Source organism: Haliaeetus albicilla, chromosome 11 (genome assembly GCF_947461875.1).
Source record: "Haliaeetus albicilla chromosome 11, bHalAlb1.1, whole genome shotgun sequence".
NCBI classification, from domain to species: domain Eukaryota; kingdom Metazoa; phylum Chordata; class Aves; order Accipitriformes; family Accipitridae; genus Haliaeetus; species Haliaeetus albicilla.
In genome coordinates this window covers 33,752,473-33,780,446 of record NC_091493.1, presented here as the reverse complement: position 1 = coordinate 33,780,446, position 27,974 = coordinate 33,752,473, and the positions used below count along the sequence as shown (strand labels likewise).

The window sequence follows — 27,974 nt, the reverse complement described above, 5'->3', positions numbered from 1 at the left end:
ATGTGCAAAATAGTTGGCGAAGAAGCCTGTTAGAAGAGAATAGACAAGAAACCCAGGCCTCCCTGGAATTATTGGCAAAGAGTCATTAGGCTGGTGGGAGTGGGAGTGTGGAGACTGTGTATCCGTAGGCTTCCAGGTGGTTGTGTGCTTCGACTTCTCAACATGATGTTGTGGTGTCAAGTTCCCGTGATGGCATGGTACTATCCTGGTATTGTGCTAGCTCCAAGTACAGGCCAAGTTCATGTACTGCTATTCACCTTGCTATATATGCAATATTTGGTTTGGACACGGATCTTTGACATGTACATGATTTACTTGTAAGTAGTCAGCATATCAATTCTTCGTGCTAGAAATGAAAGTATTGCCTCGTATCTTGTGTACCTCAAAGGCAAAAATCTGAAATTGAGTGGGATTGGCACAGCTCCTGAACTTGTTCCTGCAAAGATGAAGAATTGTAAGGAGTTATTCACAAAATTAATTTTGGAAACTGAACTGTTAATTTATTTATAAAAATACACATGCGATGGCTTTTTATTGCCAAGAAACTATTGTTGACTCCTATAGCTAGTTCAGGACTGGAATGGGAATATTGTGTATTACCTTTGTTTTTTTATTGGGATAATGGTGCTATAAATATTAGATTAAAAATGTAGTAAATAAAGTGGTATAAATGCTTATTTTCCTCTGCAGAGAAGCTGGAACTCTTAACAAAATAAAGTTAAAACCAGAAGATTGACCAATAATCCAGAAGTTCTTGACTTTTTTTTTATTTGAGGGTACTCTTGAGTATGGAGCTATCTCTTTAATACTGACAAGGGGAGCCTTAGTAAATACTGGAAAGCTGTTTCTCCTCAACAGTTGCATGCACTTGAATGTGAAAAGTGAACAGTAGATTTTATAGTAGTGTTATGCTATTTGCCTTTTAACATTTAGGATTAGTGATATTCTTGTCAATTAACAATTCTACTCTATATGCCTCAAACTGCTTTTTTGAAAAATGAGGTGGTTGTGAATTTTGAAGGCTTCTGTGCAGCTTTTTGAGAGCAGCTAAGACTTCTAAATTTTGATGTTTTTAAACTTTACTGGTTTAAAGGTAAGGTCAATTTATTTTAAGGGGTGACAATATTTTTTATTATGAAATTTAATTACTTTTATAGGAATATTTTGTTTGCATAACTTTCCAGTTTGAAACAGTATGAGTAGTTAAAGACAAACTCAACTTTTTCTAATTCTTAGCTAAATTGGATATAAACTAGTTTTTTTGGTAGGACTTGTAACAGCTCTACTTGCACGGGTCTGATTGCAAGACAAAAGACAAAGTGCTTTCCATTGATCGTTTCAGCAAGGGCAAATCTCCCGCTCTCCTTTTCTTCCTGCTCTTTCATTCTGAAGCACAGTAGCAGCGAAAGGAAAATATTCAGAAAGCTGCAACGGAGAGCAGGAATTGCTCTGCAGAGACCCAAACCTACAGACTCCGATTGTGTAGAGAAACATGTGGCTATCAGAATTGTCAGCTTGCCGTGGTCCAAATGGAGCTCTCCCTGCAAATAGCACTCAAGGTGAAGTGGAATAGGTCATTTAACTTCCCCTTTGGCTGCACAGGGAAAGAAGTTATGTCTTACAGCTTGTTGAGGGAGGATTTCAAAAGGAGTTTTTCCTATCATTGGGACAGGGAGTATACCGCATCCTCTACATGAAGGTTTTCATCAGTAGGAAAGTGTCTTGTTGACTTCCACAGGCAACAGATCAGATCCTTAAAACGCTAATCTTCCTAGTTTTTAAACTGAGCATTAAAAGCGCTTGCTCACTTAATGTGCAGTGAGCTGAAAGCTTGCAGCCTGCAAAAAAATCCGTGGGTGAAGTATGCCAGTGTGGTTACAGTGTCTCTCTTGTAAAATACAAAGAGGCAGCAGCTCACACAGGTCCCCCTTTTGCAGAGGAGCTGTGCTCTGCAGGAGCAATCAGAAATACTCTCTTTCTGCATCTTTTACTGCCTTCTGTTCTTAGACTGCACTTCTGCCGGTAAGGTAAGGCAAATTTTTGCTGAGGAAACTGAGAGGGAGGGCAGCAAGCAGCAAGACACATGCACAGATTTCCCTTCCCCACCGCTCCTGCGCAAGATTCTCTAAACTGCTTCTTTGTTAACAGGGCCAGATGAAACGGTGAGTCCTCGATCGGTGCCGCTTGCTCAGCACGTCTTGCTCCTTCTGCAGCTCTGCCTTGTTTCACAGACCTTTACAGCAGCTGGTGGCTGACCTGTCCCCCTGCTCAGCCGCTGTCCCTTGCCTCATCACCCCAGTGCCATGACAAGAGAGATTGCTTGTTGAGTGCAGCTCCTTTTGCTCCCACAGATAGCTATCGGCAGCAGCTTCCAAAGCCTGCATGGAGGCTGCCCCTGAGGTGACATCAGTGGCATCCTCTCCTGGCCCAAGAGCAGAACCTTCTTTGGGTCCCATCCAATGTCCTCCAGAGCTGATAGAAGGGCTCTCTTGAATTTGGCTGCCTTTGAATCAGACTCTCCCCCTTCTTGTTACTTAACAGCAGGCTCCTTTTCCAGCTAACTCAAAGTGGGTCCTCATGTGGAAAAACTGAAAATGGAGCAAAATAATTTCAGGGTTTTTTTTCCCAGTTCTGTTCCAATGACCAGTATCCTTGTAATTGAAGTTACACGGTAAGGAGCTCAGTCACACAGATCTCTTCCAGAAGTTAACTCATGGTCTTAGGGTGATTTATTACTGTGAACATACACAGCTGCATGTGAGGAAGGATGTCTGGTATGCTGTGTGTGTAAGACACGTTGTGTGCCAGTCATAGTTCCCCCCGGGTCATGTGTTTTTCACAGTGTGGTTAATCACTGACTGTGTCTCTTGTGAAGTTTACTCATTTCTTTGAGTTCTTTTGTTTGCTTATAGAAGGCGTTTTCTTAGAGAAGTCTATTTAACGGCTGTTTTATTCTTTCTATTTGAAGAAACCTTTCCATCATAAGATCAGTGATTGCAGCCCTGTGTAGTATTAGCATTAGCCCCAGAATTAATAAAATTGGGGTGATGGGAAATCCTAAAAGTATGAAAATGAGTGTCCTCCCCTCTTCAAGGCTGTAGCTTTGCTCATGGTATTACGACACTGAACAGCATGTTGCTATTTATTGGCTTTGAGGTTTTCCTTGCACATGGTAGGTATAGAAATGCAGGCCTCTTTTCCAAGTCTATTTGTGTTAAAGAAACTAGACTTAAAGTGTATTCTTGACATGTAAAATACTGCTTTTACTGTTGTATGGAGCATGGATGACTTTATATCAGTTTTGGATAATACGGCTCTTCTACAACATTTTCAGAGCAGCTCTGAATTGGAACCTAAAATCAAGTACAACTTGCCAGTTTGGTTAGGAAATACTCTGGGTAATGAATTTTTTTGGCATAGTTTCCATCGATCTTACATGACTGAGAGCAAAAAGAAACGATGCTTTGGTAGGCTTCTGTATGTTATTTTGCTGGCAATTGATCTTTCATTTTGCATGTTGTGACTGACTGCTAATTAAATAACTGGGATCAGTGTTTCATTTCAATTTTCTCTTCTCCTACAGTGTGACAAAATCAAGCAAGAACGAGATGAGGCTGTCAAAAAACTGGAGGAGTTTCAGAAAAGTAAGCTGATAACGTTAGTGGGGTTTTTTTGGTACAGAGTTATGAACATCACTCTGCATACTCTACAGCAGTGTTAAGAATACTGAGATTTAGGTCCACTTGCTGTTTCTCCTTCAAAGCCTTGTTTTAAAGAGGTAATCTGGTGAGACTTTGACCATTGTCAGGCTAACTGCTGTCACAGCATTTATATGCTCTGACACAGGTAGCCATTCTTAATGGCTTAATTCAAATGTAGCACTCTCTCACGTGGATTCTGCAAGTGACTTTTGGAATGATATATGCTTGGATGAGTGGGATTTGACCCTATTGCTGAGATTGCTGCTAATAATAATAGTAATGGTAATTTTTTTATGAAGAAGGAGTAAAATTACTTTAAGCACAGACACACCAATAAAGGTTTTTAGGATGAACTGCTGTCTCTTGATAATTTTTAGAGCAAGTTATGTCTTGCCTGGGCTGTGAGAATGTCAATATTCAGTTTTACACTTTTATGGTAATGGTTCTATTGAAACTGTATGGTGTCTGGAAGCAACAAAGCACATCTAATGGGAGTGGAAGTATCCTAGTGGAATAGCTCTTTAGAAGCGACAATTACAATAGGATTGTGGTCTGTTATGTCTGGTTTGTGCCAGTATGGTGAACTGCACGGCGAAGCATCAGAAATGTGGATGAAGTTAATGCAGGAGAAGGAAATCACATGGTCTATACTTTTGTGTGACTGTGTTAATAGAGGAATTTGCTCACTTCTATTTTATAATTGTTCATATGATACAATTATGGAAAATAATCTAAAATCAACAGGAATCATCTACTGCCTTAAATGATGTTAGATAACTGTTGTGTGAGGCAAGAATGTTTTCCAAGAAGTCTAATTCCTCTCGAAAAAACTGCAGCCTGTTTTGTTTTTGTTATGATATAAGGAATACCAGAGTGTGGCAGAAAATGTCAAGTAGTTAAGACTTAAAATTTGAAGTAATATTTGATGTTGTAAAATTTTATAGGTTTCTTTTATCTTCCTTTCACATTTTTAAAGGACATACCTTGTAAACATAGTGATAAAATGCCAGGAATATTAGGATTTTAAGGCAATAATAGAGCCCATTATTTAAACGACAATATAAAAGGCAATTATATTGATGAAGAGCTACATTGGCTTTGTGTCTGTGAATAAACTTGGCCTGTACTCAGCTTCTATTTGTTCTCCTGGCATAAACACATATTGTGTGTGATTCCAGTTTAATGGGGCCCCGTTTGTATGCCAAGCAGCTGCATTTTAGGCCCTATTGCGTGATTTCATAGCTCTCTGAAAATTGGTTCTATTGAGCACAAGAGATAGAAGGTGGTGGTGGGGGGGAAAGCTTCAACACACAATCATTCCTTTTCAATTGGAGCCAGCAAGGTTGATGACAACATGACCATTGTGTTATAATGATAAGACCACTAAGGATCTGTACCTCTCATCAAGGCTTTCACACAACAGCAGATACAATTTAATTCACTGCTCTGTCAGCAGTGCTGATACCATTATGCCGTCTGTCTCCACAGTTATAATCACTGTCCTCCGAGAAATGCAGTTGAAATGATCTTGAGCAGTCAAAGAAACTCTCAATTAAGGCTGCCACTTCCAATGTGTCAGATTGTGTCTTATGCACTTGGTACAATTTTCACTTCCAATCCTGTTTATTTACAATGTCTACCAGTAATTACGCTTAACATGTCATTTAGTGAGGGTGCCCCTGCCAAGGAGATTGTTGGGTGCTGCAGTACCATTGAGTGGGAGTTTCTCGCAGTCAATGCCATCAGCGGCTTTTAGTCCCTGATGGGATGCAGTAGTAATGTTGATAATGCAAGTATCGTGCTCATCAAGTCATAATTAGATGCCACTCAAATGTGCCACTTGTAATAACAGTGTTGATTCATGTTTTCTCGGTGACTGCAACTACTAATTAGTTAAGTGGTTTTTGGTTGGCCTGCATTTGCTGCGGATTATTATTACCCCTGAAAAAAACTGTCAAGGTTAGAGATGTTTCAGGCCACTTAGTGCTGCTTTATGAATTTTAATATTGACATAATAAGAACTTTGGACAGACTTAGGAAATAATATAAATTTTGTATTTAATTTGGAAAGATTTTTTTCCCCTGAGTTAATCATAATTGCAGGTTAATTAAGTTTAAATGAACCAAGAGTAATCCCTAGTTCTGCCATGTGAGCCCAACCCTTGTTTCCTAACTTTAGCCTTGCTTGAGGCTATTAGAATCCTGTCTGTAAAATGGGAGCAGCTCCGTATCTCCACTGTTCCCTCATCCTGCCCAAAGCATTTCATTACTCCAAATTCCCAGAGCTAGGTAGAATAAAAACAGAAGAGATATGGACATGTACTACCTGAAGCTTTTCCTCTCTCAAATTAAATGTAGCAGGTACAGCACACTTAGAGCAGATAATTTCTCCAAAGCTAGAAAAAATGGAAATAAAAAGACAACCAAAGAAAGAGGTGTGGTTGCTCTGCTGTTAGAAGACTTCACGTGAATATAGTTTCCCAATATTCTGCCCTGCTCTTTTTTTTTTGGCTGCTCATATTTTGTAGAACTTGATTCTTGCATGCAGCTACTGATTTGACAGCAAACTCCAATGTATTGCTGGTTTCCTATGCTGTCAATGAAAATGTTAGTTAATATTAACTAAGTATCAATAAAGCTGCATAAATAACACTTGTTAACAGCCTGCTTTTTCCTATTCTGAAGTCCTGTTTTGTAGTCATTAAGATGACCTCTGGATATCAAAGAGAAATTAAGAATATCTCCTCAGTTTTTAGGCAAAAGTCTTGGAAGAGGGCAGGCAGGATCTTCTACCCAGTGGTATGAAATCACTAGTTTTTAAAGCCTATCTTCATGAAAATGAAAGGACATACTAGAAAAAGTCCTCCATATTTACATGATATTCTGCCGGCCTTGTTCCTACTCCAAAGTATTGTTCAGCTGTGAACAGTCCTTTCTGCACATTGAAAATCTGACATCGGGCTGAAGAGGAATCTGCGCCATGAAATGACTTGCAGAATTAGGGTCCAGTCTGCTCCTTAGGATGGATAAGGGTGCCAGGAGGAGTTGCATTGATGAGCAAGGTGCTAGCCTGAGAAATGGGAAACTATTGTTGCGTTTTCTGCTTTGCTCCAGATTCCCTGTGCGACTTGAAGCTTGCCACTAGCAGACGACTTCCAACACTAGTAAAGTAGCTATGTACTGCTGGAAGTTGAGGGGAATTGCAAACCAAAACCTATCTGTGCTTTTATATTTCCTCTAACTCACATTGGTATTCTATGTTGCAATATAAGATTTGTTCCATAACTTTTTGGTCACTCTAAGAATATTGTGTATCTTTGACATAGTGATGTGTACCCACTGCTGTAATAGGGATCCTGTAAGTGCAAAGGACAGATGTGTCTCTTGCTCTTTCAGCTGTGACATCAAATGTACTAGCATAGCCATGTATTTCAGATGCAGTCAGCTTGCTGTCGGCCCTGGTCTCACGGAAGATTGTGTGTGGCATGCTGGTGTCTGAATCTTTGCTGTGGACTGTGAAGGTTAGGTTGTGAGACCATGGTGCTTATTTTAGGGCATGCTCAAGCACAGAGAGACTTCAAATAAGAACGAGTTCAGACACTACAGCCACATAGTAATACAGAACTTGGGTTGTTCAGCTGAGGCTGTCAAAAATCGGTCAGTGCACGCAATGTTGAGTTTCCATCAGGATTGCATCCATCAGGGTGTAGCCCAGCTGCTGCAGGAAGCTTTGAAGCTGATGGGGCAGAAAGAGATGAAGGAACTGTGCTGTAGTAATGATTCGACTTCATTGGAGCACGTGCTGTAGGAGGCACTGTGAATATGGAGGCTTCAGTCACTTAACCCCTTTCTCCATTTCCTAGTAAACTTGCCCCAGGCCTGGGCTATATGTCCATCCTGCAGCTCTTCTTGTACAGTGTGTTTAGCAAGTGTGATGATACTTAGAATACTATATAAACCCAAAGACTGGAAGGTGAAAGTAATCTTTGTAACACACCTGAGTTAATCCTGCTGTTTAAAAATATCGAGGTTCCAATCTTCTGAAAATGGCATCTATACCAAATTTTCAAGAGGATTATGATGGCAATCTTAAGGGACAATCTAATGGTCTCACTCTGATTCCTCAAGTGTTAATGAAATAAAGATGATGAATGACGATGGTCAGGGAGGCTCCTGCTGGCCTTCTACTTCCATAAGTTTATGCTCAGTTCTCCAGTTCCCCCTCTAATGCTGTAGACATGGCTTGAAGGAGTTGCTTAAGGCAATGAACCAAATATTCAATGTTCAAAAGAGTTCCTATCCGTGGAGATTATCTAAGTATGTACTTCCCTGTATTTGAAATGCTTACATAGAAAGTTAACAGAAAAAGATGTAGTATTTCTGATTGTAGGATGCATGTGTCAGATGCAGGAAAATACTGACTAATTTTTAAACTCTTCCCCTAGTTTCTCACATGGTTATTGAGGAAGTGAACTGTATTCAGAACCATCTTGAAATTGAGAAGACGTGCCGTGAAAGTGCTGAGGCTTTGGCTTCTAAGGTGAGAAGAATTATGGTGATTCTGTTTCAACCAATTTCTTTTTTCTTTTTCTTTTTTTTTTAACTTGAGATTATATGCATGTCCCATATGTGTTTTCATATAATCTTGTGGATCTGTGAAATTGTTTTGAAGTGGCAAAAACTGTAAGCCATATGCAAGATGCAAAATACAATTCCTGCATTTAAAGAAAAAAAAAAATTTTTAATTTAGTTTCTATTTTGGAACAGTAAGTCATGGACCAGCATCTTGATATCTAGGGTTTTTTATGCATTTAGGTTAAATGGAAAACAAATTTTAGAACTGTCCTGTGTGAGATATAAAACAATAATGAGCATTTCAGTGTCTAAATCAAATGGAAAAAGTCAACCACTGCATTACATTTCAGGTGATTGTTTATGAAAGCAAAGCGAGGGCAGGGGAAAGGTGACCTCCACTGCTCTGTTGATTGCGTCTAGTCTGATGAATTTAGCAAGTGTGTAATTTTCTATATTCCATCTCATCAGAAGTGCATTATTATTAAAGAATGTTTTTATCTCTCTTATATATTTTTGGTTGTGTAAAATGCATCTGAGCCACTTCATCAGAAAATGGATTACAGCAATTTTGAACCAAATTTCATTAGCAATGCTGACGGCCTTTCCCTCCCCCGCCCCCCCATCCCCTGCCCAAAGTACATCCTTAGACATGGTAAAAATCACACCAGCAAGAAATCACTTTAATTTAGATGCATTAGCAATGTACTTTCTGGAGGTATTTACTTAATTGTTTGCATAATGACACTATATTAGAATTCATAAGATAGACAATCAGCATATAAGTAAGAAAATGAACGTATTTATGCAACTTTTCTTCTTCTCTGCACTTTTCCTGTAACGCACGTACAGGGGCAGTCCAAAGACTAGCTTTACCCCGTGGGGCTGCTTTGCCAAAGCTGCTTTGTTTGTTGCTGTGAGCTGACTAAACCCTGTAAGATTCCTCACACCACCCTTCCCACTTGCTCAGTTTCATTCTTTGGGAATGAGATGAGGAAGTTCTCTAGTAAATCTCCTGTAGTTGGGGGCTGAGGAAAAGGGGGATCAAAGATGATTGCTCAGGTAAAAATTCAGGGTCAGCCTAACTGTACAGTATATGTTCTATTTGAAAGTAAATATCAGACTTCTGAAGTGCATGTTGACTTCGACATGTTGTACACCATTAGTAGAAAATCAAGTCTCATTCTTAGACCTGAATACAAGGAATGCTTGGCTGGTGGGTGGGCAGTGGCCCCAACATACGCCTGAACACCCTTGAGACTGTGCTAAGCTTGCTGAGAGCTGCTGGCATGGGGTGTCTAGATGCAAGACAGTGAAAGAAATGGTGAGAGTGAAACATTTGCAGCAATCCCTGTTGTGCAATTTTTCCTGGCACCTTGATCAAAATGGAGATGCCTTACAGAACCTCTTCTGTATCATCCACCAACCAGTCATGTGTTTAAGCATCCAACCCAGAGTGGTTTCTGATTTGTGGTTTGACCCATAAAGAGTTGGTTTATGATATGGCTTTCATCTTACATACATTGACTTTACAGTAATAATTTCTGAGAATTTAAAATAATTCAAAAAAGTTTTCAGGTAATTCTGTCATGACTGGGAGTATAGTAGTTGTGGTGTTTGTAGTTTATAAGCTAAATAGGGGCATAGGAGGAGGTAAGAGTTTTTAATTGACTAATTGATATAGCTGGCAAAATCAGATGAGCTTTCAGGAACACAAGCCCTTCTTCAGGTCATTCAGTTAGGGCTCCTGTTGATGCTGGTACATGCTAAAGGGTAAGGAGCTGAAGCAGCTATCACAAAGAATGTGTAGCATTAAGTAAGCTTGATAGTTGATTTGGTTTGATTTGAACCTACACAGGGTATTTATTAATCAGAAGTACCAGAGAGGAAAGAAAGGCATGGATGAAGGATCATGTTGAATTCAAGCCTCCTCAGAGGAGAAAGTGGGCAAGCTTCCCATCTTCAGACCATTTTAATATTGAATGGAGCATTTAATCTAATGTTACTTTTTCTTCTTTGTTTGATAGATCTTTTAATGATAAGGGAGAAAAAAAAAAGGTTGACTTTTTTTTTCTTGTACAGCAGCTTAAAGACAGACTAACTAGCTTCTTACTGTTTGTGCTTCTCAATTTTCAGCTGAACAAAGAAAATAAGACCTTGAAAAGAATTAGTATGCTTTATATGGCAAAACTGGGCCCAGAAATTATCACTGAAGAGATTAACATTGATGAGGACGATTCATCCACGGATACAGAAGCTAACTCTGGATCATGCAATTCTGTGCATTGTCAGCAGCAAATAAAAGGTGAGCGTTGTTGCTGAGCCTACACTACCATACAAGGCAAAAGTTCTCTAAAGAATGGCTGTAGTGGTTTGGACCAGAGATCTGACTGGCTCTGAGTCATGCTTCTGAGAGTGGTCATCAAAGGATTTCCAGGAAATACCGTAAGAACATGGTAGGCTTGTAGTGATACTGTGTAAGGTATACGGTGCATATACAGCCTGCAAAGTAAGTTACAATGCAATAAAAAAATGGGATCTACACAGCTAAGAGAGTTCAACGTTACTGAGTTGGTAAAAGAAATATTTCCTCAGATCCTTAACAAAGTAAAAATTAAGCAGAAGGACAAGGTCACCTTGCAATGCAAGGTCAACTGCATTGTTACTATTTCAAAGCTTGTAAGACAGGACTCTCCATTTCTATTTCCATTGTGTACCTTTGTATGCACTAACTTCATTCATATTCCAGAGCTATTACCAAACAAGCAAAGGGACCAGGTAAAACAGCAAGGCTTGGGAACATGGAAATACATTGATAAAAGAAATCTGTGCTTTATTAAGAAATTTCTAGTTCCCTTTTGAAAGGCAATTCATATTTCTATAATCCAAAATCTGCCTTCCTTTCTCATCTAACTCTGTGATGAAGTAATTGTGATGCTGTATATTGTTATATCATAGTATCCCAAAAAGGGGAATGCCCACGTTCTGCATTTGGTGACAGAGAAAGAAATTAAGTGGTTCACTTTTTTAAAAAAAAGCTTTCTTTTTTTTTTTTTTCTGATAATAAGTTACAATAGCAAATAATGTCTAAGTACAGCTGTCCTGAACTTTCAGCCTGACCTTGTTAATTGTTTTCTGTTTGAATGCAGCAGCCTCAATGAAGTGGTACAAAGTATCACTGAGAAAAAAGAATGACTGTTTTAAAAATGCTTAAAAATATCGCCAACCCACGAAAAGAACCCACCAAAGAAATCAGATGTCACAGTACCCTTCTATAATAAGCAGTTTTCCATCCTATAAATGTAGTAAAAGGGGCAGAGAACAGTATGATCCACACCATGCAACCCATCTGAATCGGAAATAAGACTGGAGTTCCTCCTATCTTTTATTGGAGAAAGATGTCAAGGATACATTTAAAGACAGCAAAGTCTCTGGCTGCAGATCAGAGAACGTGGTTAGGAGGAGGGTAGCAGGGTCAAATAGATAATTCAAGAAAGATTCTGAAGTATATGCTTTCTGTCTTGCTGATGAATTCACTGAAGAACAAAATGTGGCATGTTGTGGAGGATTTAGAACTTCTGGCTTCTGCTCCTCTCTCTGGCCTTATTATTAAATCTTAATGACCTTACTTTTAACAAGTGCTGCATATTTTAAAAGCATTGGCATCCCATTTGCTAGAGGAAGATATTTCATCCCTGTGCCTGGAGAGAAGCGTTTGTGTGTATGGTAGCAGAGTGATCTGACAACATGCACCAAAAGGCAGTGTTAGGGCTGTGTCCCTAGCCTAAGCCAAGCTACATGGCATTTTTCTTCAGGGAAAAATCTGAAGTTACGTCTTGGATTACCTGCTAAGTGAAAGACCTTATGCAATGAAAGATGTGTTTTCAAGACTCCCCTCAATGCTTTGTGGTGTTGCCCAAGGTGAAATCTGGTTTACGTATGTTTATTATTCTAAGCAGTTGTGTTTTCTGTTGGGAATCTTGGAAGTCTTTTAGCCTTCTCACCATTCAGTAAAATATTGGATGTTTCTTGGAATGATTCCTTTCTTCCCACCACTTTTCTGTAAGGGTATACAAATAAGGTAGTACAGTCTGAGGCTCTTTGATTAAAACCCTTTCATTTATTAAAGGGTTAAAATTGTGTCCCTCACATATCTGCCTCTATTTTTGCTATCTCATACATTAGGGAAAGGTGATAATAAAGCTGTTGTTCCTAATGGAAGTGTAGAGTGGTCTCAGAGTAGTACCTGAAATTCATTTATAGGTTTTGGATTTTGTTTTTCTTTTTAGGTGACCTTTCGGATATAACAAGTGAAAACTCAGCTGTGTGGGTCAAACAGTTTAGTGCATACCCTGTGTCTGAAAAGAAACATTTTTTGTACATATTTATAAAGATTTAGTTATATGGATATGCTTTCTTCCTTGTATGAGATTGATATATTTATTGTAAGACCTCACTTAGTCCAGTTACCATAAATGTCAGTGAGACATTTTTTCCCATTAACTTCACTGGAAAGCACAAATCCATAAAACAGATGATTTGGTACAAGAATCTTCTGGGAAAGCGAGTCTTTTCGTTTACTTGAGAATGTGTGTGCCTTTAATTTGGAGGAAAATAAAACTGAGGCTCCTGAATGGGAGGGAGGGGCTGGGGTAGAATCAACATTGCTAAGAGGTGAGACCAAAAAGAATGACATCCAGCATGTCATCATCATCTGCAATTGATTAGCAACAATTTTCTCAACTTGTGGCTGGTATTCAGCGAACAGCAGTGCTATGAAATACTGGAAGCAGGTGGGGAATGAGAGCACTTACTGGAAGCTAATATATATCAATAAATTTGTATTTTTGTGGTGTTTTTATGTTACCCTAAACCTTGATACATTATGTATGCAAACTGATCTCACGTTAAGAAGTGATTATAATCAAATGTTTTATTCCATTGTGAATTTAATTTATTTTATATTTTGATAATTAAGGAACAAAAATTCTGAGGGGAAAATTACAAGTATTAGCTCTTCCATCAGTAAAGGTTATATTCTGACTCTGTTCACATAATGTTACAAAGACTATAAATTGGCAGCTGTTCAGGACAATTTCTTCAGTGAAAACCTCCCAAGTATTAACTGCCTGTTGTTTTGTTTATTTCCCTTGTGACGAGAACTCATGATCCAAAAAGAATTGAAGTGCATTAATTTGTTTTAAAGGACACCTATTAAAAATTGCTTTCTGCTACCTCTGTACCAGAGTCTCTGTGATGTGACAGTCTCCTGAGTAGGACTGAGGACACTCTGTGGTGGCAGGATTGGCCCCATTATAGCAGGAAATGAATCATTCAGAATGCAAATAAAGACGGCAGTACTGAGCAAGGCAGCTTACCTCAATAGAGTAAATCTATAACGGTGGCCTAGTTATAGATCTGTTACTTGACACTTACGCAAAGTTCCTAAATTATTGAGGATGCACCTTGAATACAACTGGTGCTTTGTATGCAGGCAAGGTGCTTCATACTCCATTGTAATTGGATTGCTATTACATTTCCTTTGTTGTTTTCTTCCAAGAATAAAATATATTTTTCATTTCCTTCCTCAAACTGTAGAGCTGCGAGATCAAATCATATCTGTTCATGAGGAAAAGAAGACCTTAGCCATTGAACTGGAAAACCTGAGGTGCAAACTTGTAGAAGTAATTGAAGAAGTATGTATTGTACCATGGAAGGCGAGACCATGTTAGCGTGTAGTCTGTACTTTTTGTATCTAATTTTGCTAAAAATGCTCAGTTGTGAAGTTAATTGAATACCATCTAATCGCAGCCTTCCCATATGATGGACCACTTAGGGCATATGCCTAGAAGGGGCCTTCTGTGTCAGTCTGGTCTGTTGCTATTGCTGGCACATGACTTTTCATGATCTGTTCTAATGCCCATATTATAACTCTCATCTCCCCTTCCTGACAGCCCCTCACCCATCACAGCCTGAGGGGATTTTTGGATTTCCTTAAACCTGTAGATGTGCAAGAAACACTTTTGGAGAATGTCCAGTTTAATCACTGGTGCTACTTCATTGAGCGTATCCTTGAGTTTAGCCATTGGCAGTGCCCTGTCATGGTAATTAGACCAGCAAATTGGCTTTTTGAGCCAGCAGAGTTTCATTCCTGCTTGAAAACTGGATAAGCCATGTACTGATGCAAATCAGGACTTAGTGGCTCTTCCTGTCTATGCAACACTTGCATTCAGAAAGACACAGCTCACCGCTCTTGGACAATAAACAGAGCCCAGGAAAAAAACCCAAACCAGCAGCCTGGCTGTATCAAACCGCAAACAGTCAAGGGCAAGCTAGTAACTTTTCAACAAGGTGCTATGGCACCTCATCCTGAAAGGTTCCAAAAATGTTATATTTGCAGCTGTGACTGGTACATGCCATGTGACTGGGCCATGGGAGGTTTAGTTCATAACCCTCTTATGACATCTGTTATGAGGTCTGTAAGTTGGGGTAAAAATGCTTTCCATCACACTGGAAGCCCTAACATCAAGCCAAACCTAAGAAACAGAATTACTGAAAGCAAAATATTGCTTACATTACGTATGTGCTATATACCTTATGCCACTAACTGAAATAGTCTTATTTTTTATTTGTTCTTTGTACTTTTCTAGGTGAATAAAGTGAAAGAAGAAAAGGCTGTTTTGACAACAGAAGTTAATAAGCAGCAAAAACTGTTGGAGAAATGTAACAGAGGTGTGTGGTCTAAGCAGGTTCTGTAACAGTTTGCTACATCCTTTGCAGAAGCTTCAGAGCTTTTATGTTGTAGTACAGAGTAGGTTAAAGAACAGTGACTGTGGTCCAGATCTGACGGTAGGCGTTATTGCTGCAGGCACTGCATAAACACATGGATTATTCTAGACTGTCTGTACTCCAGGAAAATGTGACAGGGTAAATAGCAAGTTATATATGAGAACAGGAAAGTTTTTTGCTCTGTGACACAAGCAGCAAACTAGGGCAGGAAGGCAGTCCTTCACAGAGATGGAGTTTGAGCCTTAATCTCCTGTTTTCCTAAACTGTTACATCAGCCTTCCTTTCAGTTGGACATTTCAGAATGTCCACAGCTAATAATTTTGAGTATCTGAAGACCTGGGAGCAACTCGTTGTATGTTCAGAGGGTGATGAGGAAAAGGCAAGCGCGTTGCATTTTAGTGAAGTGGAGGACAGCGGGTCTGGGCAAGATATAGTAGGGCATATCCTGTAAGCTTCCATCAAATGTTCATCTCTTACCTCTTCCATGTGTCCGCATTGCGTAAGCCTATGACAGGCAGTACTTGAAGACTCGTAAAACACCAAACTTCAGATAGGTTGATTAGACAGATCAGCCTGAAGAAGCTTTTGATGGGATAGTGTGGCAGATGAAAAGTTTCTGAAATGTTTTCTTTTTTCTAAGCATGATCAAAAGAACAATCCCTTGTTTCACATTTGCCTGTTTTCTAGGAATTAGGAGTTATACAGGCTAGGTCCTAATGTACTGGCAACATAAAACAAGATTTTTTTGGATGCTTGAAATGAGCTACCAAAGTATCTGTTCAATACCTACTGTATTCCATGTCTATGTGGCACTGTCTTGGAGCTGTGTAACCAATACATTTCAGTCAGCGTTGGTGAATTTATCTTAAATCTTTCTAAGTGTGTGGGTTGTCTGTTGGGGTTTTTTGCATGGTTTGGTTTTTTTTTTTTTTAAGCTAACATCATTTTGAGAGTCAGGTGGGCTGGGGTGTGTATCCCACTGTCTAAAATACCACTTACTGTATGTAGCTTTAAAAACTGTTACACTCATCTCCAAAAAAGCAAGGAACTTGTTAGTGTTAGAAATCCAATGTCATCACCCTGCAAACTAGTCTTCAGCCAGTAAGAGCTAAAGCTTACCAAGATAATGTAAGTGGTCAGTGAGACATGTTAAGAATAAATGATGCTTGAGTACTAACAAATGATCCTTGCTGTCCTGGACTGAGGACTGTTTAGAATGGTTTGGGGGAGCGTGCGCCATGGTTAGCTTTAGCCACCCGTATGAGCCTCCACAGTTTAAATACAGGCAACATAAAATTGCACTGCTTGCTTCTTGAGACTCCTTTAAATCTGTATTGTAAGGGGACACATCAAGCCTCACTCCAACCAGGAAGGCAAATACAGGTGCCTCCAAAATAACATAATAATCTTTGGTAGATTCAGCAAGGCTCTTTTGAGTCTTTGGTCGCTTCCACCCAAAGATGCAAAATACGATCTGTGCTACGTGATGGCTGTTACTGGAGATCTTGAGTCTGGATGGGAGGAGTATTACTCTATTCAGAAGGTCAGTAATTGTGCGTATATATGGTGAGGTTTAGAGCAAACAGGACAAATATTGCAAAGCAGACTGTATACGGAAATGTAAAACTACGTTACACCTTCATTTAAGGATTCATGGTACTAGGGAGTAACAGCTTACCTGGGTAAATCAAGCAGTAAGTACTTTCTTCTTATTTTGATTAATTCCACTTCTGATCTTGTTTTATTCTTATAAACAGTGTCTGTGCTGGCAGTAGAGGAATATGAAGAGCTTCACGTAAACTTTGAACTGGAAAAGAACCTGCGGAAGAAAGCAGAGTCGTTTGCACAAGAGGTGAGTAGTCAAGAAAAAGAGATCTTATAAAATGAAGACATTGTAACTGGGCAAAACCCTGCCAGCTTAGATGACTTGATTTCAATTCCCAGCTCTCGTACAAAAGATGACTTTGAATGTCCACGTACTACTTAACTAACATCTGTACTTCATCCGTAAAATGGGTTTACTGTTTCAACAGCATTTATAAAGCACTTCAGAATTATCCATGCAGTCTTACCTCTTTCCCCTTTTAAAGTGAGGCTTTAAATTGATAATGGGCTTAGTCAGCCACAACATTTCAACGTGGTATATGTAGGGGTTGGATCTGGGAAGGATTAGCTGTCTTTCTAGTGATATAATTTGAAGCACTGTGTTTTTCCTGAAAAATATGTGAATTCACAAAAAAAGCGTTGCAAAATACAGTATTAGTTGAGTTTGTGCAAGTTTGGCTGCTATTAACATATGCCTTTTGAATAACCTGTTGCAGGGAGCATTCCAGCTGAAAAAAATTGTTTCCGTGTTTTAGAAAAGGTATAAATGCCCAAAGAGGAAAATGAGTTACTGGGCAGTATTATAGAATGGCTGGTGGTTGCTCTGATGGCTTGTGACTGGCAATGTTTGCCTTAGAAAATGCTGACAAACTCTTTCATTTTCTTGATAGACTGAAGCCCTATAAAATCATGAGTTTGTTTTTTGGGGGTTTTTCTTTTTGTTTTTGTTTTTTCTCGTGTGCTTTTTCTATTTGCAGTCTGGATTTTGAGAGCTCTGCACTTGAGTTATATTTTCGAGCTTTTCTATCCCAAGCTATGCATCAACATTTTCTTTAATAAATGCTGGCCTTCCTAAGTAATAATTTTTCAGGGAGCTCAGGTTTTAAAGAAAGCCATTATGTATCAAAATTACATGAGTCATCAGTACTGAAATATTGTAAATAAGGGAAACATCTAACATTTGATATGAAGTAGATTTTAGATTTTGAAACCATGGCTGCCAGGAAGCAGGTATTTAGCCTTCAGGAAGTCAGCTTTGTTTGAGCAGAGAGCTCTTTTGCTTTTTGTCTTTGCTGCTGCTGTTTTTCTCTCAAAAAAAATTTAAAAATGTATTTGATAGTTCCGCTACAGCTAACTGCATTCAGTCAGCGATTGTAAGGCATGCATACATTTTGAAGCCGTACAGAAAACAGTGAATAGATTTACTGTGTTCTGTTAATCTTGTGGTTTTTGCTGGGTATTTTGAGTGTTTTGGATATGAACAGAATCATATAGCAAGATTTTAAACAAACACATTTTGGGGGATTTGAGATGAACTGTTAAGTAAATTTGGAAATCTGGAAGATGGGATGAGGAAGTCAACCCTGATGTTGCTTGTACTCACTGTCTCGTGCCTTAGAGCTCTCTCTCTCTGTGCTTTGTACAAACATTGGAGAACTTCAGGGCACCTGGGCCAAGGGTGCTGGCTCTCTTTCTCCTTATTCCACCTTTTGCCACTCTTCCCATTTCTTTCCTTTGCAAGGTCACTCCGTTGACCCTTTGGGAAACCCACTGAAGGAGCTAACTTGGCAGAAACCTAATAATTTCTAGGTACAGATCAATTTCTCTTTCTGTTAATAGGAAAATTTGCATTTGAGTAACAGGCTTGGGTGCTCACCCTAGAGGAGAAAGGTATTTGCAAATTCACGTGTATTAAGCTTTGGCAGATTCTCTTTCATTCATATAGGTGTATGGTATAACCTAGCTTTAGAAAAACTACTGCTTATCAATTCCACTACTGAAGTGTCAATCATTCAATGAGTCAACTTGTAATTGAAGTAAATTTAAATTTATGTAACTGGTATGTATACATATACCTGCAGTCTCCTGCCTATTGTCAGTATTTCTGCCACATGTTGAAAATGTAACAGGCAAAGCTAAAGCAGCTGACACATTTTCCCCTCAAGGGAATAAGAAATGATAGAAATGAAAATTATTTACTAATTATTAAAATGCCCTGTTAACTCCCAAATTTTAAGTACAGAGATGGACTTTTCAGGATGCTTTTAGAGTCAAGAGATGTGGGAGAGAAATCACTCAAGAGGATTGATGTCAGAAATCAAAGAGGCTGTACATGCAGCCTCCTCCAAACCCCACTTTTACAGAGCTTTGTGGGACGAAGCCCAAATTCCTCTGCTGAGCAGAACTGGATACCTCCCTTTGCCACGGCTTCAGTGCCATTGGGCCATTCACATTTTGATCAAAGGCTCACTGTGGTTTTTCAGAAATAAAAATGAGATCTGCAAATTCCATTCAAATTTATTAAAGATACAGGCATTTATTAGTGACCAAAGGTTGTTAAACAAAATATTGCCTATGTTTATTAAATATTCATTTGATTTTTTTTCAATATTGTTACCAGTCTGTGTTACAAAATATTACTTTATTGCAACTATTTTTAAATTTTAGGAAACCTGGATTTGTTCATTACCCATGCTTTTATGATAACTATTTTTATAATGCTTTTTTTTTTTTTAAACCTCCTGAGATTGTGCAGGCATTATTGTTTTATTAACGGTGTTTGTTGACTGTAATATCTGCAGAACTGTTATTTTCAGAAAACAAATTTCTAAGAATGTTCATTTAGCATGCATTATTACAGTATCTATCTTGCATCTCCTGCTGTTGCTTTGCTTTATCATCTGAAGTAAAGAACAATTATGTGCTTCTGTTCATTAACTGACAACAGAAGATTGTATGTAAAGGTCTTGCACCTCTCAGAAATGAGTAATATATAAATGCGTAGTTAGGCTGGTTTTCAGACCATAAAAGAGTATAATCTGATACTCTGGGACCAGATTGTTGCTTCGGTTTAGATTCATAACTGTAACATTTAGACACCTATACTTTTTGAAAGATGATATTTAAAGTACTTTTTATATTTGACTGATAGGCAAGCTGTTAAGTACAATGCCAAAGAAATGCTGATTATTTGCAAACAAGTACTTCTTGGTTTTTGTCTTTACTTCGTTGTTGTCTTTTCTGAAAATATGGGTCCCTGTTGTTACAGATTGACAGTGTAGCTCTTCAGTTGAGGCTCTTCATTCCATGAAGTTCTCCAGTCCAAAATGGAGCCATTAGAACAGTGAGCTTCAGGCCTGTGTTAGTCTTCCTTTTGTGTACCTACCTCTTTTCCTTTTGTATTATGCTATTCAGCACGATTTTTGGAAAGTTTTTAAAAATACAACAGCATGTGACAACAAAGGCATTGCTCAATTCTGTTTGGGGAACGAGTAGCATTTCAAATTACTTTAAAGTTCTATTATCATTGGCCTGGTTTCACACTTGATGGTGTCCTTTTGGTGACCTGAGACATTAGAGAGACAGGCTCTGGCCCACAACTGCATCCACAACAGCAAAGCTTTATGCTCGGGTGAAGTTGTATGAGCGTCCTCTCGCATGGATCATGCCGCAAGGTCGCAGCTGTGTTTTGAGAGCTGAGGTTTCGATGATGTGCTTACAGGAGCTGTTTGGATTATGCTAAAGATGTGCAGGAATTTTCTGCTTGCTTTCATCAGCCACATGTTTTCTCTGTCTCTATAAAATGTTTCTTGAAAAAACAAAAATCCTGCTGGATTTTTGCTTGGATTTTGCAGAAGCTGCAATAGTTGGTTGTGATAAGCTGTGCAATGTTGGGAGAAGGAATAGCTTTGAGTAAAGGTCAACACTGCACCTTCAATGCTTTGTGCTCGACTTGTTTGGAGCACTTTGAGAAAGGAAATAGGCTCCAAGTAGCGCGGGTGTCACCGCAGCGCCATGGCATAGACTTTAGAATGGCACGTCTTAGTGTTTCATATTTCTGTTTGTGACATCTCAAACAGCCTAGATGTGTCTTTTAGCTTACTGAAATATGGGCTTACTGCCTGTGGAGGGGCTTGCTTGGTGGTGGGCATGTTACCTTTCTAAGGGGCTGAGGTATCTGAAGCTTGCCTTCACGGGGGGAGTTGGCCCATGTGTTCAGATTGACCCTTTTCTCCATGCCTGGCTTCATCTTTTAGCTTTGCCCTCCTAGGGTTGCATCGCGGTTGCGATGGGAGGAGACCGGATCAGTGGCTGGTGCAGGCTGCTTTTTGAAGGGATGCCCTTGGCGTCCTGCCCTTCTGACAAGTGAGGAGGATTTGCCACAGAACGTGAGCAATTGGGAGTGCAGGTGTGATATATGGATGATGGGCGGGTGAGCGTGTGTGCAGAAGCGAACGCAGATGGGAGGGAGAGGAAAGACAAGGAGCAAGAGAGGGAGGGAGCAAGCACATATAGGAGTGAGCGAACACTTGAAAATCAGAGCTTTTGATTTAAAAAAAAAAATCCCATACAGCTTTAATTATAGTCATGCTGCTGGCACCACCATAATATATATTTAATTAATCAAAAATGATCCAACTTCAAACATTAGAATTCGTGCTCTTTAGAGGTTCTAAAGAAACTGAGTAAATATTGTCAGCCGTGGTGTGGAGAGGGGGAAGGAAAAAGAAAGAGGGTTTGAAGTGAGTCACAATCCATTGTGAAAGGTACAGGAATCTGCATAAAATAAATAGAGTGTATAAGGGGTGGGGGCATGGAAAAATCTGTACCTACCTGAATAAAACAGGGTTGTTAACAGAGGAATCTTGGCAAGCTTTACCAGAATTCTAGTGTCATGTTTTAAGAGACACTTTAAGATCTCTCAGCTCTTTGTGGAGCAGTTTATAAGAAAACAAAGGAAGGCAGAGAGTATCTTGAAGGCCATCGCAGTAATGTAGAGGCTAGCCCTGAAAAGCACTCTTCCACAAAGATGAGCAAAATACAATACATACAGCCAAAGCAAGCCAAAAGGGGAGGAACACAGTGAGAGAAGTGAATTGAAAGTCTTAGCAATGTAAAAATCCCAGGAGTTTAACAAAATAATCTGGCATAAAAGGTTTATTAAGCATACATCCTGCCTTGCAACAATATTTTGTAAAGTGAACAGTTTATTACTGTCGTGTGCGCTGGCATGGAGACAACCCCTGCACCTAAAGTTACTCTGGAAACCTCCCGGAGAAGAGGCAGTGTGCTCTCAAAGTTAGTACTGAGCTATTGTTTTCTATCCTCTGTGTCCTGGATAAATAGAAATGAAGTGTCAAACTGCTGAGCAGGTTTGCTGGGGTTCCTCTCACTTTTGAGGCTAGCATAGGCTTTTTCTCAAAACACACAACTGGAAAAAAAACCAGAAGGGTTTCCCAAGTGTTTATGGTTATCTGTAGAATAGTTTGTGGTTTGAGAGTTTGAAAGGCTGCGTTCAAAGGAACTGTGATCCAGATGGATTAAAAAAATCTATGATATCTGTAATGTGCATTGTTCACCTTTTCCTTGACTTTCCCTCTAATTCTCAACACTTAAGATTCATTAAAACAGCATACCATGCCTGTGTCTGTGTTTCTAAGTGACTATTACACAACATCATCTTTGCATGTAACTTGTTTACCTCAAAATGCCTGCATCCTGTGCCTGGGCCAGTGCACAGCTGATGTTACTTAATCTGGGACTGAATCTTCCCTTATTGAAAGATAAAAGGTGTCTAACATTTTATAAGACTTAAGAAAAATTATTGTCATTCTTAACAGATGTGTGCGCTACTCATGAGGTTGTGTGCGATGGATTTGGTTATCTCGATGACATGAGCTCCCAAAGAACTCTTCCTCAGATGCATTTGTGACCTTTTGAGTTAATTTGTGAGGACTTTTGCATAAACATTCTACATCTGTGAGTGGATACTGCAAAACCAGCACTCATGGAGCAACTCAGTGCTTGCAAGTACCACACTCTGTGCATTACCAAGGATAGTTCAACAGCAACTGGTATCTGCAGATAATTAATTTGCAGTCCAGCTGACTGAACTGGACATAATAATTAAAGAGACATGATAAGCGGTTAGTACCTGAATTCTCCTGAGCTTGAATGTTACCACTTTTGAAGCATGATGTAACACTAATATGTTTCATCAAGCTTTTTCCCAAGAACAGGCTTCTGAAACAATAACAGAGGTATGCTCTGGGAAACTATCCCTTTGGTCTCTCTCTCTTTTTTTTCCTTTCTCTTTTTTGTTCAGGCAATTAATCTATTGGGGAAAAAAAGTAAAGAGGTTTCCTCCTTTTTCATGTGGTATATGATCTATTGCTGAATATATTAGATGGTGTCTAAATGCTGTAAGGCTGTGAGCGTTAGAGAATGTATCACTATATTTCTACCAAGAAAACAGTTAACTGCAGGAAATGAAGAAATAAGTAAAAATAGATATATTTTTTTTTTCCCTTTATTGTGGGCCTTGGGCAGTTATGCCTCATAAGTGAAGAATGAGTGCCATAGTTTGAAAAACCCTATTGTACAGGACAGGCTGGTAAAATAAATAATACTGTGTTTTTAAGGAAGGCACAATGCTGATGGGGATTCAGTTTTCTCACACTCAAAACACATGGTCCAAGCACCTCTGTGGTGAGAAGCAAATGATGGACAAGAAGTAGGGTTAACTCATCTACTCCAGTTCCCCCATTCTGAGTAAACTAGACCTCTTCTTTTGAGCCACAGAACTTCTGAATGCTACGTCCTGTAGCTCTTTAGAAATAGTCCCTTTAGAAGTTGTCTGGCAGTTAGCAAAATAACTAAAGCAACTATTATATCTTTATTAGTCTAAAATTGATGCAGGTCTTAACAAAAACTATTAACCATAAAATACTATGAATCACCTAGAGAGAGAGGAGTGAGTGTTGGCTGTCCATTACTGTGCATATGTCCTTTTTCATGATCATGTTGCTCAGTTTTCTGTGGAAGTTTGAAAATCCAGCTAGGGTTAGTCTTTGAATCTTTGGCTTCTCTGAAGGAGGAAGTCTATGAAGGTCATAGCACATTGTCAGAAATGCATTGCTCTGGTTTTCCATACTTCACTTGGGGGTTGGTTTTTTTTTCTTTGTTAGAGTCTTGTCCTATGCCCTCCATACCCTTGATACTAGCCGTTTGGGTAGTCTTCTCTTTCTGTCTAACATCACATGACAGTTACTTTCCATAGAAGCAGTTCCCAGGCGGGGAAGAATATAAGCACCAGATAAAAAATTTTTAGATCAAGAGTAATGCCACATGCACTTAGAATTCAGGTTGTGCTGAAGTAAGTTTTCTGGATTGTGTCCTAACTGCAGAACCCATTTATTTGTTGTAGCTTTTTTTCCTGAGTAGCGCTTCAGACACCTATGAACCCACTAAACTGCAAGGGATTTGTAACTCATACGAGGCTGATACCATTGATGTGCAGCTTTGAGCCTGAGTGTAGAGAGAGCATTTCTAGTTCAATGTCCAAACTATGGGTGTGTTTCTTAATGTGTTTTAATAAGATACATCTGTTTCTCAACTCTTGTATCAAAAAAAACCCACTAGCCATTGTTTCCTGCTGTAATATTTATATGCAGTGAAGCTCAGAAGCCCAGGTGTACAGTAATAATACAGTACAGTTAAGTTAATATAAATAAAATATAGTACAGTACAGGTAAACAGTTAGAAGTTAGAGTTTATATATATAATTTTCCTGATTAGTCATTGAACTAAAATCCACACCTGGATTTATATTTTAAACTGAGTACCTCCTGAATTTGAAGCCACTTAGTGCCCTTTCAAGCCATAATCGGACAAGATCACTCTGTCCCCCCCATCACATAAAATCCTTCAAACAGCCTGTTCTTTTGGGGAGATAAAAGTACCTTGACCCTACCTCTGTTGAGACTTATTTCAGGTCTGAACACAAGACTATAATGCCTCAGGGTACACATAATGCAATAGATATCAGCTCCTGTAAACTAAGACAAATATAAATGAGTGAGTTACCACTCCATAAAGATTTCTCACTAGGATGTGGAGGGGATGGACCAGTGCTGCCAAGGATTGAAATCAGGACCAACTGCTCAGTTGATTGATCGTCTCTTTTCTGTTTGAGACTTCCGAAGTTTGACTCTGCCTTGCTACATACCGTTTCTTATTCTATTCATAGTGGGTAGCATTTGCCACTGATTTTTATTTTACTTTATGCAGCCAATGATTACCTCATTATAAGAGTGCTGCTGTGTTGAGACATTCTTCCCCCTTCAAGCTGTAGCTAAGACAAAAAAGTTATTCTACAGAGTGAGTACCCAAATGATGTGTAGATGGAAATGTAGCAAGATACGGACATCAAAGCATTTCCTTTGGCCTCATTTTGCTCCTGGGAGAGAAGTTAGTTGGAAAGCATCCAGTTATACCCTGAACGCTACTTGAACGACGATCGAAGTTCCCAGGGACTTGACACTAACAGAGTTGCTTTCTAAGTTTTTTAATGAGGAAGAATTCCTTTTTCAGCTCTGGTGTAAACAAAAAACAGCTGCAGTGAATGCTCTGTATGGTAATGGTTAGAGCAAGGGTCTGAGAATGAGGTGTGGCCCCATTAAGGTCAAGGGAAAAACTTCTGTTATTTTCAGGATTTCGCCCCCTTCTCTTTCCCCGTCCCCAGTTCTTGTGCAAACTCTGCTGATGGAAAGTGGCCGAGTCCCAGATTTCCTGCACTTTGGAGCTTCTGTCTGTAAACTCAAGAGGAAAATAGACGTAGCTGGTTTGCACAACACTTGGAGATTTTCTAAATGAAAATGGTATATGTAAGCAAACTGTTGTCCTTTGTGATCTGCCTTTGGTTTCAGTAGATTCCTACAGCATTGCCTTATGTTTCTAGCATTGATTGGGATACTCTGCAGATAATTGTCTAGCAGGTGGTAAAGTCGGAACTAATCCATCAGTTGGTTAAATTCCACCTAGTCCAAATAATCCTGTTAGTAGCTGTTTTGCCCTTTCAACAGTCACTTTAATTAATATTCAGGGTTGTGCAGGCAGCCAGGTTTCTGCCCTGCTGAAGCAGGAATTGTTTTTTAAATTTTAAATTAGAATTAATTTTGAAGGGTCTTTTTTGTACCGTGTCAAACACACAGAGCAACCTCTCAAAAACTTGCAATCAGTTTATCACCAGCTTGCTTTCTGCTTTATCTACCACTACCGTCTTGTCTAGTTTTGTCCCTTCCATTTGGAATATGCTAGTACTTCAAGGACATGTGTGAGTAACTTCTGAAATGGATGGGACTCCGCATGAGAAATTGATTCCCATGTGTCTAATTACAGCATTGTTATAAGCAACAAGATTTTTTTTGTGGTGCAGAAGACACTTCCACGTATATTGTAAGCAGGAACATATTTGCAATATCATGAAAGCAATTTATAAAGCTAATTGAAAATGCAGGGCTTCATGTGGAAACTTCTGAATGAAAAGGTTTTCACCCAAGTCTTCAAAAGGATTTTTTTTCATTTTGTTGCAGAAGAGCATGAAACAAAGTGAATATGAATTTTCTACATTTGGTGAAGTATCTGCTCAAGTTGAAGAAATCAGGTTGCTCTACTTGATTTCTTCTTGTTTCAGCAGCTTTCTGCTCACTCAGGATGGAATAATTCGGTTCTGTTGGTTTTAGTGGCAAAAACTCAGGGAGCAAAAATCTGGAATTATCACCTCAAACTATTTTTCAGATTCCAAAAAAATGAAACCCAAGTTCTCACTTTGCTTTGAAGGTTCACAGTAGGTAAACTGCGATGTTTGCCAAAGGTGGCTTTGAGGGAGATGTTATTTCTGTCAGGGTTAAATAACTTTTGACTGACTTAACAGGAAAGCAGGAGGCTTTAAGACAGTATTGAGTTCTTTAGCAGTGATTTAGAGGCCTTTCTAAAGTATGATGTTTCAAAGATGCTGTTTCTTTTAAGAAGATAAAATGTTAAACAAGTAGATGATTTGCAGTACAAAGGCAAATCTTTATGGGTTGGGGTGGGTAGCTTTGATTCTGAACTTCTCTTGCCTTTGAATTGTTTTTGCCACAACCCTACTAGTGTAAGGTAACACAAGCATAATTGGTTTGACTGGCAAAATTTTGGGACAGGGAGCTGATGTCCGGCACACATTTGCACCACGCCACAGTGGCCTGTGTATTGTCATAAATTTGTTTTTGTTTGTTTTATAACGAAGTATAGTACTAGAGCCTGTATTCATCATTTCCTCTTCATCGAATACTTCCAGTCCTTTATTGCCTACCCCCATGTCGCAGCTTTACCCAGTGAAGTGTTCATTGTAGGTTTTATTAGCTTAAGGCCGCATCAATTGACTCTTCTTGGCACGCAGGGTCAAGCATGCTGCGTTGTGAGTTAAAAGTTCAGCACAGTCAGCAGGCTTCTCGGTCTGTATGTACGGCTAGAGAGAGAGTTCCTTGCTCGAAGACTCAGTTGAAGTGTCCGTGCAAAGCACTGGGTGGAATGCTTGCCATGAAACTGCAACAGCTGATATTTCTTTAAAATCCAATTGTATTAAAAAAAAAATTAAAAAATTAGCATAGCATTGCAGTAGCACCAGACAGGAAGAAACCATATGTTGTATCTGTAATTTTGGTTTGTGAATAAATAGTGTGGGAACCTGAAAAGATCTCATGGAACTTTTGTATTTCTAATTATTCTTAAAATATCTTTTTGCTTTTGCTGTTCTATACAATGGTGTTTTTACAGTCTGAGGGAGTGTCTGCATTCTCAGGCTGTTCTCTGTTCTCCTGCCATAAGTGGCATGCTTTGCTGACCTGTGCATACTCATCTGAAACCTCAGCATGACCCAATCCCTGTTTCTGCTGTAAGAATAGGCACAGCTGAGTTTGTCAAGAGTGGAAGCCCCTGTTGCCTGGGGGGGAACACTCTACCTGAAAGAGATGTCAAGATGCAGAATAAATTCACTAGGAATTTTTTTTGGCAGGAAGCAATCTTTTTTTTCTTCATTCTTAAACAGTCTGGAAGGAACATACCTCTCATGGAAACTGCATGTGCTGACATCCTCTGCACTTCTTAGGTGAAGCCTAGAGAAATGTGTGATATTTTTATCAGTGTCAAGTCTCTAGAATTTTTGATTAATTTTTTTTATCCCCTAACGTATCCCTTCCCCACATCAAAAATATAACTGGGGAAGAGGAAAGAACACAAGGATCAGCTAAAAGGCTGAAATTGCCC

General features: G+C 39.2%; 1 protein-coding gene across 4 annotated transcripts in view; it reads left to right on the top strand.

The window, feature by feature from the left end:
* The window catches only part of SHTN1 (shootin 1), a 66,844-nt gene that overhangs the window by 13,875 nt on the left and 24,995 nt on the right, over positions 1–27,974 (top strand). For 3 of the 4 annotated variants that reach the window (XM_069797068.1, XM_069797067.1, XM_069797070.1), the window contains exons 3-8: positions 3,584–3,644; positions 8,147–8,241; positions 10,410–10,578; positions 13,872–13,969; positions 14,924–15,005; positions 16,820–16,914. In XM_069797068.1, coding sequence (XP_069653169.1) covers positions 3,584–3,644; positions 8,147–8,241; positions 10,410–10,578; positions 13,872–13,969; positions 14,924–15,005; positions 16,820–16,914 — 600 coding nt within the window. Of the gene's footprint in view, positions 1–3,151; positions 3,173–3,583; positions 3,645–8,146; positions 8,242–10,409; positions 10,579–13,871; positions 13,970–14,923; positions 15,006–16,819; positions 16,915–27,974 lie in introns of those variants that run through there. The other variant, XM_069797069.1, reaches the window with a different exon arrangement.